At 30.9% G+C, this 17,419-nt stretch overlaps 2 protein-coding genes across 4 annotated transcripts; both read right to left on the bottom strand.

The window, feature by feature from the left end:
* Nucleotides 1-9,512: 9,512 nt before the first annotated feature.
* Nucleotides 9,513-10,554, bottom strand: LOC132803049 (uncharacterized). Its single transcript, XM_060815214.1, has 2 exons — nt 9,997-10,554; nt 9,513-9,899 (listed from the first exon to the last, which is right to left on the bottom strand). The coding sequence occupies exons 1-2, from the start codon at nt 10,552-10,554 to the stop codon at nt 9,720-9,722; spliced, it is 738 nt and encodes a 245-aa protein (XP_060671197.1). The 3' UTR covers nt 9,513-9,719.
* A 126-nt stretch (nt 10,555-10,680) lies between these two features.
* LOC132799204 (putative F-box/FBD/LRR-repeat protein At1g78760) lies at nt 10,681-15,068 on the bottom strand. 3 transcript variants are annotated; one of them, XR_007242249.2, is made up of 4 exons: nt 14,914-15,068; nt 13,172-14,251; nt 12,825-13,062; nt 10,681-11,077 (listed from the first exon to the last, which is right to left on the bottom strand). XR_007242249.2 is itself a non-coding variant. In XM_048478136.2 (4 exons), exons 2-3 carry the CDS (start codon nt 14,237-14,239, stop codon nt 12,883-12,885), a joined length of 1,248 nt encoding a protein of 415 aa, XP_048334093.1. In that variant the 5' UTR covers nt 14,240-14,251; nt 14,914-15,068; the 3' UTR covers nt 10,681-11,077; nt 12,837-12,882. The 3 variants fall into 3 exon arrangements, 2 of the variants coding, with proteins under 2 accessions (XP_048334093.1, XP_060671196.1); XM_048478136.2 differs by having other exon boundaries at nt 12,837-13,062; XM_060815213.1 differs by lacking the exon at nt 10,681-11,077 and having other exon boundaries at nt 12,753-13,062.
* Between the last annotated feature and the right edge of the window lie 2,351 nt (nt 15,069-17,419).

Genomic DNA, 17,419 nt, shown 5'->3' with positions numbered 1-17,419 from the left:
ATTATTATTACTCATTATTATCAATATCATTTGTTATTGTTTCTATTATTATTATTAATATTATTTTTATTGTTATTAATATTGCTATTATTATTATTGTTACTATAATTGTTATTATTATTTATTATGATTATTTTTAGTATTAATTTCATTATTTCTTATTATTATTACCATTAATTATCATTGTTGCTACTAATTTTATTATTGGTATTTTGTGATTATTATTATTATTATTATTATTATTGTTATTATGATTATTAATTATTTATTCTTTATTATTATTATTATTATTATTATTATTATTATTATTTTTATTGGTATTATTATCATTTATTATTATTATTATTATTAGTATTATTAGTATTATTATTAGTATTATTATTATTCTTATTGGTATTATACGGAAGCCTTGGGGCAAGTGTGTAAGTTTTCGAGTAAATATATAAGCCTTCGGACAATTGGATAAGCTTATGAGCAAGTATGGAAGCCTACAAGCAAGTTATGGTGTTATTGTTATTAATATTGTCATATTTTCTCTTGTTTATGTTATGTATCAGAACGTTGTAAAACGATATTAACATGTAGTATGGTACTAAGTGGGTGGTGTGGGTAGACGTGAATGTTTAAAGGTATATTTTTTGTCTTTACTTATTAGTTCATTTCTATTGTGTACATGTTTTGATATAATTCGATATCGAAGTACTGAAAATTGTGGAAATTATTGTAGTAAGGCGGGAGGGATAAGGTAGTACCATATAGAAGTGCGTTTTCATTGAGGTAATTCTTGGAGCATGTTCTACCCTTGGGGAAAATGCTGCCAGATTTTCCATAGGACGGTCCGGTAGGATTTTCCTAGAATTAGGGCTTGTCTAGGATTTCAGGAAGGGATTTTGGATGGATCCTGACACTCTCCGCAAAAGTATTAACAAAATTTCTAACATTTTTCCTAGCAGCATTACCTTCTGCACCCCAAGTAGAAGTACCAGCACTATTACCAATATTTTTGCATTACCTTTTGTACTCCCAACAGAAGTACCAACACCATTACCAACATTTTTCTTGGCAGCATGACTTTCTACACTCCCAAGAAAACTGTCAGCACCATTACCAACATTTTGCCTAAAGGCGTTGTCACTCCCTTGTACCTTAAACCTTTCGTATAAAGCATTATCATCATCTTCTTCATCTTTATCACTCTCATATAACCGAGCATTGTCATCATCTTCTTAGTCTTCAACCCTCTCATGTAACCAAGCATCATCATCTTCTTTTACATCAACATTCATATCAGAATTATGGCATTCAGTTTTAGTTTCATCATCCACCGACTTACCAATTGGAGAGTCCAGCAATGAGTCAACTGGTTCATTCAATGCGAAAAGAACTGGTTCATCCATTGGTGATTGTACTGCCTCATCTATTAGTTCATTCTCATCTATATCCTTATGCAAGACATAAACATCAACCGCTCCTTATTTACTATCCAATTCAACCAACTTCAATGAATCTTTATCAATTTCTAACGGTTTCACACCCCATTGTAATGTACTATGAGGCTCTAAATACCGTAACTTAAACTTGTTGTACCCCATCTTTTTAACCATGTCTTTCAAGTCTATTATGTTGGCTATATTGGGATAAAGCTTTTCAAATATTCTTACCTGTCCACCCATATATTTTCTAAATGTATTAAAATCATAATTACCTATATACCACATATGGATTGATAATGATAACAAATCCATTAACCCTATATAAATATAATGCAATACAAAGCCACATAAGTTCCAAATATCTTAGTCAAATAACAAATACAGCACAAGTAATCAACAAAATAATAAGAATAATAATTTAAGGTCCCCATCCAACTACTTCACCAATGGGGACCAGTACAACTATTTTATTATTTTTAACATTTAACAACACATGTTGTCAGCCTATGTATAACTTAAAGGAGATATAATAGGACTAGTACTACTGTTGTAGCATTTTTTATGCTAACAACATATGCTGTCAACACAATATAAATATGTGGCCAACACATACACACACACACATACACACACACACACACACACATATATATAGAAATCCCAATTTCAATTTTCACAATAACAAATAACAAACTAGTGTATCATGCTTTCACTATCAAAACGAATAAAACAATGTCTATCATCATAAGAATGTCTATCATCATCAGCGGGACCATCCATTCACAAAACAATGCAAACAAAAATAAATGAATGAAAAATTAAATAAATTAACTAAATACGTGAAAATACATGGTGTTAGTAAAGCTTTAGACAAACTGTGTGTAACACCCCAACCCGAAAAAATGCCACGAATTTGAATTTTTGACCAAGTTTGACTAATTTTTACCTGGTTGACCAAGTGGGTTCCACAGTTGACTTTTTACTGTGAATAGAATTTTGTGTTGACTAGGGTACCATGACAAAGTACTTGTTGACACCAATTCATACATTGGTGGTATGTCAAAATCGGAGATAAGAATAGAAATTTATGTTTAAAACAATATACGATCTGGACTGACCAACTAGTCGAAGTTGACTTTTTATTTATATGAATTTTGATGTTGACTCCTGTATTATATGGTAGTGCTCGTCGATACGAGTCCGGAGACTAGTGATACGCTAAATTTGGACCTACGATTGAAAAGTTATGGGTTTGTAAAATTGTATCTATTTTATTTGGGTCTGACTTTATCATGTAAGGGATCTTTTATACGTGCCATGTGTCCTCAATTGAGAGGTACCACATATCATGACCAAAGAGCTTTCACATGTCACAATTAGAAAGTGCCAGTTATCACCTAATATAAAATATGTATTTTTTTATTATTCTTTTTCTTCCTTTCCTTTTTCTTTTCTTTCTCTTTCCTTCTCTCTGTCACGTGGGAAAAACAAAACAAATAAATAAATAATGAAAAAGAAAAAGAGAAAAAAAAAAAGGACTCAGGAAATGGGCCCCTTTCTACATTTTTCATTAGTACGTTGTAAAATGATATCGAAATGTAATAAAGTATGAAGTGGGTGGTGTGGATGGACGTAAACATTTAAAAGTATATTTTTGTTGTTTATTTAATCATTTCTAATATATGTATCTATATTTATATTTTGTTATCAAAGTGTTGTAAATTATGGAATTATTTGTAGCAAGCTGGGAGTGATGAGGTGGTATTATATAGGAGCGCATTTTCGTGCAGGTAATTTTTTGTACATATTCTATCCTTAGGGGAGATGCAGCCGGATTTTTCATAGGATGATCCAGTATGGTTTCCTCTAAGATCAAGACTTATCTAGGATTCTAGGAAGATATCCTAGATGGATCCTAACATTGTGACCCACATAACCCAATTAGACATCAGCACCCATTCCAAACAACCCACATACAAACATGAAAAAATACGACTACATTTTCAAGCTTCATTTTTACATAAAGCTAATATCCATATATATCTCGTCTTCTTGTCACAATACTGCACTTTTTTGTTGAAAATACAGAGCTTTTTCAATTTCGTAACTCTCTCCATTTTCTACATCAAACACTAATGTTGTTCTTCAGCAAATTAGTCGAGACCAATAACCCTAAACCAAAAAAGAAAAAAAAAAAACCTTCATCTTAATCCCTCAACTTCTCAAAGGAAATAAAAAAAAAATCCCTAGATTGCTTTTACGAAATCAAATGAAATCAACTGGAAAGGTGTTTGAGAACTTTATGTCAAGACCTATCCAAGACTCCTTATCGGAACCCTAGACAAGCTCTGATCCCAGAGAAACACTACCGAACCTTCCAATAGAAAATTCGACAGTATCTCCCCTAAGGTTTTGACTTAACACAAAATTTTCTGCACAAAACATACACTTCTAACAATATCTCCTTATTCCTCCCACCTTACTACAATTTGTTACCACAAGTTTGCAACATTTCAAATTTACAGGAAACCGATGCAATATTAAATAAATACATCCAACATAGTATACGGAGCACTTATAAAATTTCTAAATATGATAGTTATTACAACATGAAGTAGAAAGAAATATTACAAGATAGGAAATAAAGAAAGAAAGACTTCTTGGACTTCCAGCAACGAACCAAAACGTCAAGCTTGCCTCGGACAATCAACATCTACTAACCTGGGTCTAGGGGAACGAATTTAAAGATATGAAATGCTAATATTCTCAGTGAGTGACCCAATCTACTATACAATAATAATAATAATAATAATATAGTAAACTTGATTAATTAATAATAAATAAGTAAATAAATAATAAGTAGCTAAAAATAATATGTTCTCCCAGAACCCTCACAATTTACTCCATTAGAAAGGTTTCCCCTTTAAAACATTCTTGCAAAACCCAATAATTGTACACTCTAAGAATCAAGAAATAATTAATTAAATAAATAAAATGCAATAAATCAAAATGCACATAAAATACAATAATAATTTAGAACTCAAAGTTCACATTGGAAACGCTTTGAAAATCAATTATTAAATTTAAAATAAAATAAAATCATCATTAAACTTGTACTAGAGAAATTTGACATGAAACAAAATTAAACACGATATATATATAATTTATAAACTTTATTAATTAAATCATTGAAATAATAAATAATAAAGAAATTATTATAACTAGATTAAAATACCTCAATTTGCATAGGCAACAAAATACAATAAATTTCTTGTAAAAATCTCAAATTAACATAAATAATAAAAACATGATAAAATGCATTTAAATAAGCAATCTAAAATAAGTAGAATAAATCAATTAAATAATAAAAGAAATATTCAAATCAATTTAAAATATCCATTTGAAATAAATGGTAAAAAAAAAAATAGAATTTATTTTAAAACCCCAAATCAATTTAAATAGTAAAATCAAGGTAAAATGTACTTTAAAACATTAATGTGAATAAATGATAAAAGCATAATAAACCACAACAGTAAAAAGAATAATATCAGCGATTAAATTGGATTATTCATTAAAACCAAAAAAAAGAAAAAAAAAAAAAAACAAAAACAATAAATAATAATAACTAAGCAACAATAAATACCTCTAATTTACCAATTTCCACCACCATCTTCTTCACGGAATTCAGATTTGAAGAAAGATGTACAAGAGCAATATATGAAGGTTCATCCATACTTTTGTCCAAGAGCTTCAAACTGGCTTTCAACAGGTTCGGAGCTTCAACCGAAAATGATTGAGCCAGCATAACATGAAAGTTTCAAGCTAACTAAATTTGCTGTTGAAATTGTAATTGCAACCTTCTCAATAATATGGTATGACGTAAGGAGAACATATTTGAAGCTATGACTATGGATGCTAATACTATTTTCCAATTTATGGAATTTTAAAGCTAATTTCTCAAGGAGAAGAAGTTTAGAAAATATTAGTAATTAATAACTTGAGCATTCCTTATAACCATGAAAAATAAATAAATAAATAAAACCAACTAAACAATTATAAGTACCTCTTCTACCCAAATAGTCGGCACCATCTTCTTCTATTCTTCATGAAATACAGATTTGAAAGATGTACAAGATCCATATATGAAGTTATATTCGTATCACGAGCATCAATTCTCAAATCGGCTTCTAACAGATTTGAAGCTTCAAACGAAGTGGTTATCGTTGACCAGGAAACACAGTCAAACTGCAACAAAGCTAAATTTGGCGTTTTAAGTTTGGCCTAGTGCAATGGTATGACTTATAGAATAAATATTTCAAGCTATGACTACATATGCTAATATGTTCCAACTTATAGCAATCTAAAGTTAATCTCTCAAGGACAGGAAGTCAAGAAATTTGGTTGTCCAGCCACCAAACAGTAAAATCAGACGATAATGAGAGATTTCTAATTGTTCCACTAATAGCAAATTTATATCTCCTTCAAGACTTTTTCCAGAGAAGTGCAATTCCTTAATTAGATAGCATCCAGAAATTTCAAAGAGGGAAATGTTGAAAGAAAAAGGGAAGTCGGTAAAGAATAATTTCCAACACAGAGATCTAACTCCTTCACTTTACTTTGAACAGCCAAGTGTAACCAACCATCTATTTGTCTAGTGGCATTCACATATTCTTCTCAATTATAAGTAGTTTTAAGCTTTAAACTTGTTATGAACATATCTAGAATTTGTACGCATAGCTTGTGATATTGTTCCAAACAGTGGCTCGTAAACTTCAAGACCATATCTGGATTCCTAATTACCTTCTTGTTGAAAGTAATATTATTATCGAAGTCTTTGACATATAAATTTGGAGTTGAAACCCACATATGCCTCCAACGCTTGGAAAGAAGTACTCATTCGGACTAGATAAATGGTGGGAATGAATGAGAAAATATAATGTATGATAGTATCACGTAATTGTGATATTCGGTCTTATGACAAGGTATGGCTCTTGTTGTCTCCCTTTACTCTTTCGGATTCCATGGTTAAAAAAATCCTGAGATGATTCAAGATTTTTGTCCACTGGAACTTTGAAAAAATAATTCAACACATATTCTTTTATCTGAGTGAATGACAAGAATGCAAAACTAAGACTATAGTAGACTTTCTGAAACAGAAATATTGTAATAGTCCAGCCACTATGCATACATAGAGTGTATGGAAAAAAGTATATATATATATATATATATATAATTTCATTGAGAAGTCCTACACATTTTTAATTTTGATTTTAATTCGAGAAATATTAAGAAAAAAAATATCAGTTTGTATTTTACAGTACTAGTGGTGTGTAAGGAATATGAGGCAAAGAAACAAAATAAAAGTGGGAAAAAAAAAATTGTTGGGTAGCTAGACAGGAGTAGTAATTGAATTGGGTTTTCGAAATTTCCAGTACACAGGCGAAAAAATAGTTAAATAAATAAATAATAAAAATAAGATTTCAAATTGAAAAACGAAAAACAGCAACCATAAGGTCCATAACAACCCTGATATAATGTCCCCGAAAGAGAATTCAAACTATTATATATATACATATCGTATGTTTGTACAAAACTAAAGATCACCGACCTGATTATCAAAAGAGAATACGATGGAGCGTGAAAGAGAATGATGGTGATTTGTGTTTTTTCAATTTTCAGGCTTAGAATTTGACCACGCACAATCTTTTGACATGAGACGCATGAACTTCTATGAAGGAATTAATTAAGTGCTATTTAAGTACCATTTTTTTTAATTATTTTATATATATATAAAACAGCATTTTTTTCTGGAGTTTTTTTTTTTTTCTTTACTGTAAAAGGGAAAGCAATAAATATATATATATATATATATAATCCGTTTTAAATAAAATCTATTTTATTTTAATAATTGGATCATCATTGATGACCATTAAATTCTATCAATAAATGAAACCTCATCTTTAAAGATGGACCTTGTTTGAAACATACTATATATATATATATATATATATATATATATATATATATATTCAACCCATGTTATATGTGTATTGATAGACTTAATCTATGTACGGGTAGGCTTGATCCGATGATAATACACCTCTACGTCCTAGGTTCGACCAGGTAAACTTGGTTACAAGCCACCGCTACATGACCCAACAAGGAAATTAGATTTTGGGCAATAACTAAATGCGGATATACTGGCTGCCATGGGTATTTTTATGGAGAGGTTAAAACAAAAGCTCTGATATCAAATTTATTGGGTACTTTGTGGTCTATTTATACAACTTGGATGCCAATGCTTGTTTGACACTTATCTTGATTCTAGTTGATGTCTGCCCTATTCATATTTCACATGCAACTATTCAAAAACTACACGCAACATTCATAAACTGCATATAAGTAAGCAAGTCTCAAACTTGCGTATAAGAGATTGGGAGCTTCAACCGAAATGATTGACTATCATAGTGAAGTTAAAATTGGTAGTGAGGATCCAAATACCTATCCGATGTGGATGACTATCATAAAGAAGTTAAAATTGGTGTTTTTAGCATGGATAAGTTTGGTTCGTACATCATCAATACTCTCCATTTTTTTTTTTTCCTTTATATATATCCATATATATACATAAGTCTGGTTTGTACATCATCAATACTCACCATTTTTTTTCTTTATATATATATACACACACATAAGTCTTACTGCTAGCACCATCGAGTATGGTAGCCTAGCAGAAAGAAGTCATTCAACTTTTACACCTGTGAATTCAGAAGTTTAGGTTCGAGTTTTGACAAGCCCCGTTATTGCCTCGGATGGTCCCATTCTGTGTATCTGCATGACATAGGGCTCCGACCTGGTGCTGATAATACTACCGAAAAGCATCTTTTTTTTTTAGCCAAAAAAAAAAAAAAAAAAAAGTCTTACTGCTAGCATTCGAGCACTTGGTTTTCAACTTCTTTATTAAGTCAGCTATGGGCGCTACGAGCCAGAGTTGTTTTCCCTTTCTCGTGTGTCAAGCTTTTATTGAGTGAAAGTTTTACAAAAAATTCGTATATGAGGGAAAAATAGTATGTAAGTGTGCTTGAAATGCGAGAGGCTGCCAGGACGGTGAGTAACTTCGAACACCTGAAACTAAGAATGGATATACATTTCCATCCACCAACAAAAACAAAAACAATGGATATATATTTTTCGTTTTGTTGTTATTAGTCTCGTTGATATACATTTCCTTTAAACAAAACAAAACCACAAAAAAAAAAAAAAAAAAAAGAAGAGAGAATGGATATAGTATACATTCTCAAAAATCACAACCACTAGAAAAAAATTGCATATGTGCTTTGTGAGTCTCTTTACTGACTGAAATTTAACAACGTACATACCGTGATAAAATAAATTTGTATGCACGATATTGTGTTAAATTTCGTCGGCGGAACACGAATTTTAAAAACTTTTAGCACCTAATACTCATAATTCGACAACGTGTGTGATATGTGTATGCATGGTATTGAGTTAATTTGTCCGCCGAACACGAAATTTAGAATTTTTAGCACCAACTACTCATGGAAAATAAAGCAGAAATTGGGCTACTATAACATTGTTTAAAAAAAGCCTTTAATTAGATAGGGCAATGCTACAAATGCCAAATTTATTGTTTGCTTCAACCCAAAAAAAAAAAAAAAAAAAAAAAAAAAAAAGAGGGAAAATCCTTGTTTGAATTCCTTAGCAACCTCAAAAAACATAATAATAAAAATAAATAAAAAAAGAAAAACAACAACAAAAAAAAACCAAAAAACAACAACAACAACATCAGCAGCAGCAGCAGCAACATTGTGCACGAACTACAAGGCTTATCAGATCAAAGTCTAACAACTGCCTTATTCCACGTTTATCCTTTACCTGTAACTTCTCAATAGCCTTATGAAAAATTAAGGACTGCAAAATGTTTGCTCTGTCAAACCCATTTTTTACTTTGATGAATGTAACGCTTTCAAATTATACATTCATGTATATAAATCTACCGGTCATCCATTGGAAACTGGGAATTAATACTAGCAGCAAACAATTTCTTAATCAAATGGTTTTTAAGTAAAAAAAAGAACATGTTCTTGCACTTCATTATAAACTAATTAAAATAGGCAAACAAAAAAAAAAAAATGAAAAATGAAGAAGAAGAAGATGGTTAGAATAATTTCGTTCGAAAAAAATATAAAATACATAGCAGTTTGAATGCGTTGCCTAGTGCCTCATTCTCTTTACATAAAGTTAAAAAACCCAACTACTATCCTTCTAAGTACCGTCTCTTCCTATTTCAAGACTCTCCAAAGAAGGTGCACACCAAAGCAAAGAATCCCTCATTTCTCCAATTTTAGTAAAGCTAGTACCATTAAACCTCATCACCTTCAAATGCTTCAGATTAGGCATAGGAGAAGGGTACTTCTGTCTTACTCGTTTTGGAAATATGAGAACCTTCAAATGTTAAGGCACAACAATAAAAGACAACATCAGTTGAAAATGAAAATAATAATAATAATAATAATAATAATGAACTAACAAATATAGGTACCTCATCTTTGTAAATTGTCAGCACCATCTTCCAGGAATTCAGATTTGAAAGAAGATGTACACGATCAATATATGAATCTTTCGTCGGTCCTTGATCGAAGAGGGTCAAATTGACTTCTAACAGATTGGGAGCTTCAACAGAAATTTTTGACCAGGATTGACAAACGATGCGCAAGCCAACTAAATTTGGTGTTGTAAGAGCAGCCTCGTTGGGAAAATAATACTCAAGGAAAACATATTTCAGGCTATGACTACAGATTCTAGTATTGTTCAACAACTTATAGGAACTGAAAAACAATCTCTCAAGCAGAGGAAGTCTAGAAAATAGGGAATCAAGCCATTGACTAGTAAGATCCACAAACAATAATGAGAGACTTCTAAGCGTTTTACTAACAGCAAAATCTAAATGTCCGATATCAGAACCTGATAAATACAATTCTTCAATAATAGGGCATCCAGAAATAAGATTTTGAAGTGACTTAGCATCGGATTTCACACACACCAAAGACAGAAATTTCAAAGAGGGAAAGGTTGAAAGAGAAGGGACAAACAAATCCATGTCAATCAACTTCAGAATAGTTAATGAACTTGCATTAAGAATGCACTCAGGTAAAACATAATTCTTGAGATTGAGATCTAACTCCTTTGGTTTACATTCAACAACAAAGTTTAACCAATCATGTACTCGTCTAAAACGCTCCGCTCCTGCTTGCCAAACTATAAAACAAGTCACACTTAAAACTTACTATGAAACTATTTGGAGTTTTCATGCATAGCTTGCGATGTGTCACACAATCAGTTACAAACTTTAAGACCCTACCCCCATTCCTAACCTTCCTGTCGAAAATGCTAGCACTGAAGTCTTCAAAATATAAAAAAGGAGTAGAAACCCACAAATGTCTCCAACGCTTGGAAAGAAAACTCATTCGGACTAAATATATTGTGGGAATGAATGAGAAAATATGATGTATTAGATGATCAGGTAATTGTGATAATCGGTCTTCCGACATGGTATGGCACTCATTCTCCACCATTCCTCCACAATCCACCTTTACTCTTTTTGTTGCCACGGTTACAAAATCCTGAGATGGTTGTCCACTTCATTATCAGAATATGTGTACATATATATACAGTGCCTACTACGTAACACTTATTGTATCAATTACACCAATTATTATATAAAATAACAGGAAAAAGACTCCCCCGAAATTTGGAAGAAATTCAACACATATCCTAAGACAGACTGAAGTCATTACGCCTAAATGAATGGAATGCGCTACTCAACTGTCAAAAACTTTTTGCAAAATCCAAATATCCACTCTTCTTAAAACACAAATTGCCTAGCCTATGCATATACATAGATTTTTAAAAATGAAGTGTATACATGCATACCTATCCATACATATATAAACATAGATACCTGTATACATACATGCATACATTCAAATATATTTTGATCATCATGAAGTTTTAAAATTTTGATTTGGAAATATATTTTTGACAAATATTTGAGAATAGGATCAATGGATTATTTGTTATAAGTATGTATATTTGATAGTACTGGTGATGGGCAAGGAATGTGAGTAATAAAAAGAGGGCAAAAAAGAAAAGTTGGATGGAATGGAGTAAAAAATTGGGGGTTTTAGAACATTCCCTGTTAAAAATAAAAATTAACCCCAAAAAAAAAAAACCCAGCAAACACAACAGCTCTGAGATGAAAAACCCAAAAGAAAGAGCAAAACCCTAGAACACCCTCAAAGTATTTATATATTTCAATTTTCAACAAATAAAAGAAAATATAAGGAATTAAAGAAGCTGGCTGACCTGCTTTCACAGAACCTCACCAACAATATTCACATTATCAAAACAGAAGAGTGTGAGTGATTTTGGGATTTTCGTTTCTCAGAATTACAAACGAAATATACGAGAGGTATGGGAGAAAATTTGGCCGATATGATTATTGCCTTGTAAAAACGACATCGTATAGTTGAAAGAATTATTTTAATATTATTAAAAAAAATTTCATTTTTTCCTACCTTTTGCAGTAAAGAAAAAAAAAATTTAATGCAGTCTCTTTTCTCAAATTTACTAACATACCTTAAACCTCTTCATCCACTTCTCAAATTTCAAATTATTATTTTTTTTTTTTTCATTTTCAAAAATCTTTCTATTTCCACCTTATGGGCAACCACCGATGGCAACATGAGGGCCTATCCAATAATGTTTTACAGAATAGTTTTTAGAAAATGATTTTGTAAAATGAAAAGAAAAAAAATTATATATCTAATAAAAATATTTTTGAAAATAATTTAAATTAACCATTATTATATATAGCCATTTGACTAAAACTTAATTACAAGTAATATGACTTGTTTATTCGCTTATTGAGATTAAATTCAAGTATAAATAAAAGTAAAAATCATGTATGTAATAAGGTGATGTGTTATAATTTATTTACTGAAAAATTAATACAATCTAAATATAAAAAGCCGAACAGAAAATAAATATTACTAAATACAAATCAATTATTAAAAATGTTACTAAATACAAATGAGTAATATAATAATAACATATTACTTATTAGTAGCTGATACTTCTATCATCATTCATATTTATATTCTTTATCAAATTCAACCAAGTTGTATAAATTTATCTTTAAATACAAAATATAAAAAAGCTACTAAAAAATTTTAAGGCCTATGTGCAAATTTAGAAAACGTCTCATAGATGTTGTTTTTACATGTATTTTTATGAACAAAAATATAAAAGATATAGATAATATTAATTACTTTAAATTAAAAAAGGCCAAAAAAAAAAAAAAGTACTTACTGGTATGTATACCTACTACTGCCTCATTCTCTTTACCATCTACCAATACAATATCCTTCTATATACAATTTCTTCCAATTTCAACACTCTCCAAAGAAGGTGCACACCAAAGCAAAGACTCCCTCATTTCTGCAATTTTAGTAAAGCTACGGCCACTAAACTTCATCACCTTCAGATGCTTCAGATTAGGCATGGGAGAAAGGTACTTCTGTCTTATATGTTTCGGAAATATGAGAACCTTCAAATGTTAAACCACAACAATAAAAACACAAACATCAGTTGCCAGTGAAAATAATAATAATAATATTATTATTATAAAAAATAAATAAACTAACAAACACATGTACCTCATCTTTGTAAATTGTCAGCACCATCTTCTTCAAGAAATTCAGATTTGAAAGAAGATGTACAAGAGAAATATATGAGTCTTTAATCATTCCATCATCTTTGAGGGTCAAATTGACAACTTCTAACAGATTGGGAGTTTCAACAGAAATTTTTGACCAAGGTTCACAAACAATGTGCAAGCTAACTAAATTTGGTGTTGTAAGAGCAGCTTCAATGGCATAAAAATACTCGATCGAAACATGTTTCAGGCTATGACTACGAATGCTAACATATTTCAACCTACCAAATTTGAAAAAAAATCTCTCAAGCAAAGGAAGTCTAGAAAATAGGGAATCAAGCCATTGATTAGTAAGATCCACAGACAATAATGACAGACTTCTAAGTGTTTCACTAACAGCAAAATGTAAACGTCCGATATCAGAGCCTGACAAATACAATTCTTCAATAATAGGGCATCCAGAAATAAGATTTTGAAGTGACCTAGCATTGGATTTCACACAATCCAAAGAGAGAACTTTCAAAGAGGGATAGCTTGAAAGAGAAGGGACAAACAAATTCAGCTTAGTCAACTTCAGGACGGTTAATGAACTTGCATTAAAAACGAACGGAGGTAAAAGATACTCCTTGAGATGGAGATCTAACTCCTTCACTTTACTTCTAACAACAAAGTTCAACCAATCATCTATTTGTCTAAAAGCACCATTGCGGCTTGCAAACCAATAAGGCGTGTCACATTTAAAACCTATTATGGATGTATTTGGAATGTGCATACATAGCTCACGGTGTTTAACATAGTTGGTCACAAACTTTAAGACTCTATCTCGACTGCTCACCTTCTTATCGAAAGTAATATTACAAAAGTTTTTGAAATAAATAAAGGGAGCGGAAACCCACATATGTCTCCAACGATGAGAAAGAAGACTCATTCGTACTAAATAAATAGAGGGCAAGAATGAGAAAATATGATGAATCAAAGGATCAGGTAACTGTGATATTCGATCTTCCATCATGGTATGGGACTCGTCCACCGTTCCTCCACAATCTACCTTTACTCTTTTTGTTGCCATGGTTATAAAATCCTGAGATAATTGTCCACTTCTTTATCAGAATATGCGTTTACATATAAAACACAAAGTGCCTACTGTGTAACACTTACAATTACCGGTTCTTTTAAAATGACAGGGAAAAAGACTCGCCAAAAAATTTGGAAGAAATTCAATACATATCTGAAGACAGATTAAAATCATTATGCCTAAATGAATATAATGCACTACTCAACTGTCAAAAACACTTTGCCAACTCCAACCCTCCACTCTTCTTGGAGCAGAAATAGCCTAGTCTATATGCGCATATATATGCATAAATATTTTCAAAATGAAATCAACATACATACATATGCATATATATATATATGTGACATTTTCAGTCATTTCAAGAATCAGTGGATTGTTTGTTACATGTGATGTATATTCGAGAGTAATGGTGACGGGTAACCAGGGTAAGGAATGTTAGACAAAGAAAAGCACAAAAATGTTTTTGCAATAGACTTGGGGTTTTAGAAATTTCCAGTACACAAAAAAAAAATCTCTGCAATGAAAAAGCCCTAAACGATACTTTAAAATGAAAAACCAAAACCTAGCATGCAACAATAACAGAGATATGAGATGAAACACCCAAAAGAAATTCAAAACCCAGAACGTCATACTACTTCCATATATTTAATAGAAAGAAGCTCACTGACCTGGTTTCGAAGACCCCCCAAATCAATATTCACATTATCAAAACAGAATACGATGGTGGAGGGTGTGATAATGGGAGGAGAAGAACAGAGAAATGAGAGTTACTTTTGGAGTTTCAGGCTTTGAAACAAATTTACTTGCCACCAAAATGAAAAACGATGTCGTATTGTTCTAATGGCGTCTTTACCTTTTTGGTTTTTTTTTTTTTTGGCCCACCACTTTTTATTTTCTTTGTTTTTCCACTTTTGTTTTTGTTTTATTTTTTCTAGATGGAAAATAGGATTTTGTTGAAACCTTTTGGCAACAAATAAATATGTAAAAATTAGTAAAAGGAGAAATTGGGTTTGTAGCTATGATCCAAGCTTTATATAGACCATTCACTGCAAAAGAGGTTCGACAAAGTTTTGATCAAATGGATCCTTCAAAGGCTCCTAATTAATTTAATTATATATAAAATCGCGTTTTGACTTTCTTTTTTTTTTTTTTTTTCACTTCTGTTTTTGTTTTATTTTTTCTAGATGGGAAATAGGATTTTGTTGAAACCTTCTGCCACCAAATAAATACGTAAAAATAAGTAAATGGAGAAATTGGGTTCGTAGCTATGAACCAAGCTTTATGTAGACCATTCACTACAGAAGAGGTTCGATGAAGTCTTGTTCAAATGGATCCTTCAAGAGCTCCTAGCTTTGATGGAAAGCCTGCTTTATACTTTCAGCATTATTGGTCAGCTGTTGATAAGAAGGTTACTCAAGCTTGTTTGCATGTTATGAATGATAAAGGTGAGTTAGGAGATCTTAATCATGCACTTATTTCATTGATTCCTAAAGTTGAAAATCCTATTAGTGTGGTTGGTTTTCATCCCATTAGCTTATGCATGGTTCTTTATAAAATTATTTCAAAAGATTGTTGTCAGTATGTTCAAAAGTTATCTTCCTCAGTTGATTTCAATTGAACAAAGTGTTTTTGTTTCTAAACGATAAATAATGGATAATATTATAGTAGCTTTTGAGACAATGCACATTATTGGGGATTGTCAATGGGGAAATGAATATTTAGTTGCTATAAGATTGGATATGAGTAATAATATTTTTTAATAAGGTTGATGCAAAGAGATGAGATTTGCAATCAATGGATGGATCTTATTTAGAACAATATAATCCTTCGTCGTCTTATCTCTTTCGTTTATGTGCAGAGGGTTTATCCTTTTTTATTAAGCCCACTGAATTTAATGGTTTTATTTAGGGTATTCATGTAGCTTTTGGTGCACTTCGGGTTTCCCATCTCTTTTACAGATAATAGTATTTTATTTTCTATGGGGGGATTAATGAGTGTCAGACTATCTTGGGAATCTTAGAGGATTATGAGTTGGCTTCTGGTTGGCACGCGAATTTGGAGAAGACTGCTACGGCTTTTAGTCCTAATACTAGTCAGAATCTCCGTGAAATAGTTAGAAATATGTGTTTATATATTCCTATCCATACAAAAGAATCAGACAACTTCTTGGGAAAAAAAAAATAATAATAATAATTTCACTCCAACTGTGAAGAAAAAAATGGTTTAGACCAACCTCCATTTTTTATCCACTTGCATAAAGAAAACCATTAAAAACGTCAAAGTTTAAATCTCTCATAAACATATCCTTTTGCATGAAGCACATACAATTAAAGTGATAGAGAATTAGAAGAAATTACCCAGAAATGTGGATTTCAACTTAGCTTGGATGATATAACCATTTTATTTGTTTATTTATATATTTATATTGCTTAAATTTCATCTCACGTTCCCATCCATTACAAATAACACATTAAAAAACTATAAAATTTGGGGTTTAATCCAATTTATATTTATGAGATGAAGATAATCAATGACTAAAATAAGAAATCTTTTTCTTTTTTTTTTTCATTTTGACAAAACTATGGATTTTGGATGGTCTACTTGCATGTTGAGAAAGTTCAAAATCTAAATGGCTTAAAGTTTTTTCTTGACTTGAAAATTGAAATTGAGCAACTGTTAAAAATTAAATGTTTGATTTATGTGGGTTTTGCATCTAAAAATTTTGTTAGAAGAGACTAATGGGTTCAATTGCGGTTGGTTTTTACCCTAATAGTTTTTTTTTTTTTTTTTGGGTGGATTTATATCTGTTTTCATTGATTAATATTTTCAGTGTTTAAATATTTCAATATATCTTTATGCAAAAATGTTGACACCCAAACATAACTCAGTTGTAGTCCATCGCATTCTAGTTCCTCTTTTTTTTTTTTTTTTTTTTTTTTTTTTTTGGGGGGGGGTGAATGTATTCTAGTTCCTTTTAATCCCATCACTAATCAACTATAGTAATATCTCATACCCTTTCCAATTCATAATTACAAGCATCAAATTAAAATACATTGTTAATTTATCTAACTTTTCTAATTAGAAATTACGACCTAATATAACTATATTTTATTGTTCAATTATGTATCATATTGGAATATTTTATGTTCTTTTCTTTTGTTATTTGCATATATT

This window comes from Ziziphus jujuba, chromosome 3 (assembly GCF_031755915.1).
Source record: "Ziziphus jujuba cultivar Dongzao chromosome 3, ASM3175591v1".
NCBI lineage: Eukaryota > Viridiplantae > Streptophyta > Magnoliopsida > Rosales > Rhamnaceae > Ziziphus > Ziziphus jujuba.
The sequence above is the reverse complement of the archived record's forward strand: the minus strand, read 5'-3'. Positions and strand labels throughout refer to the sequence as shown.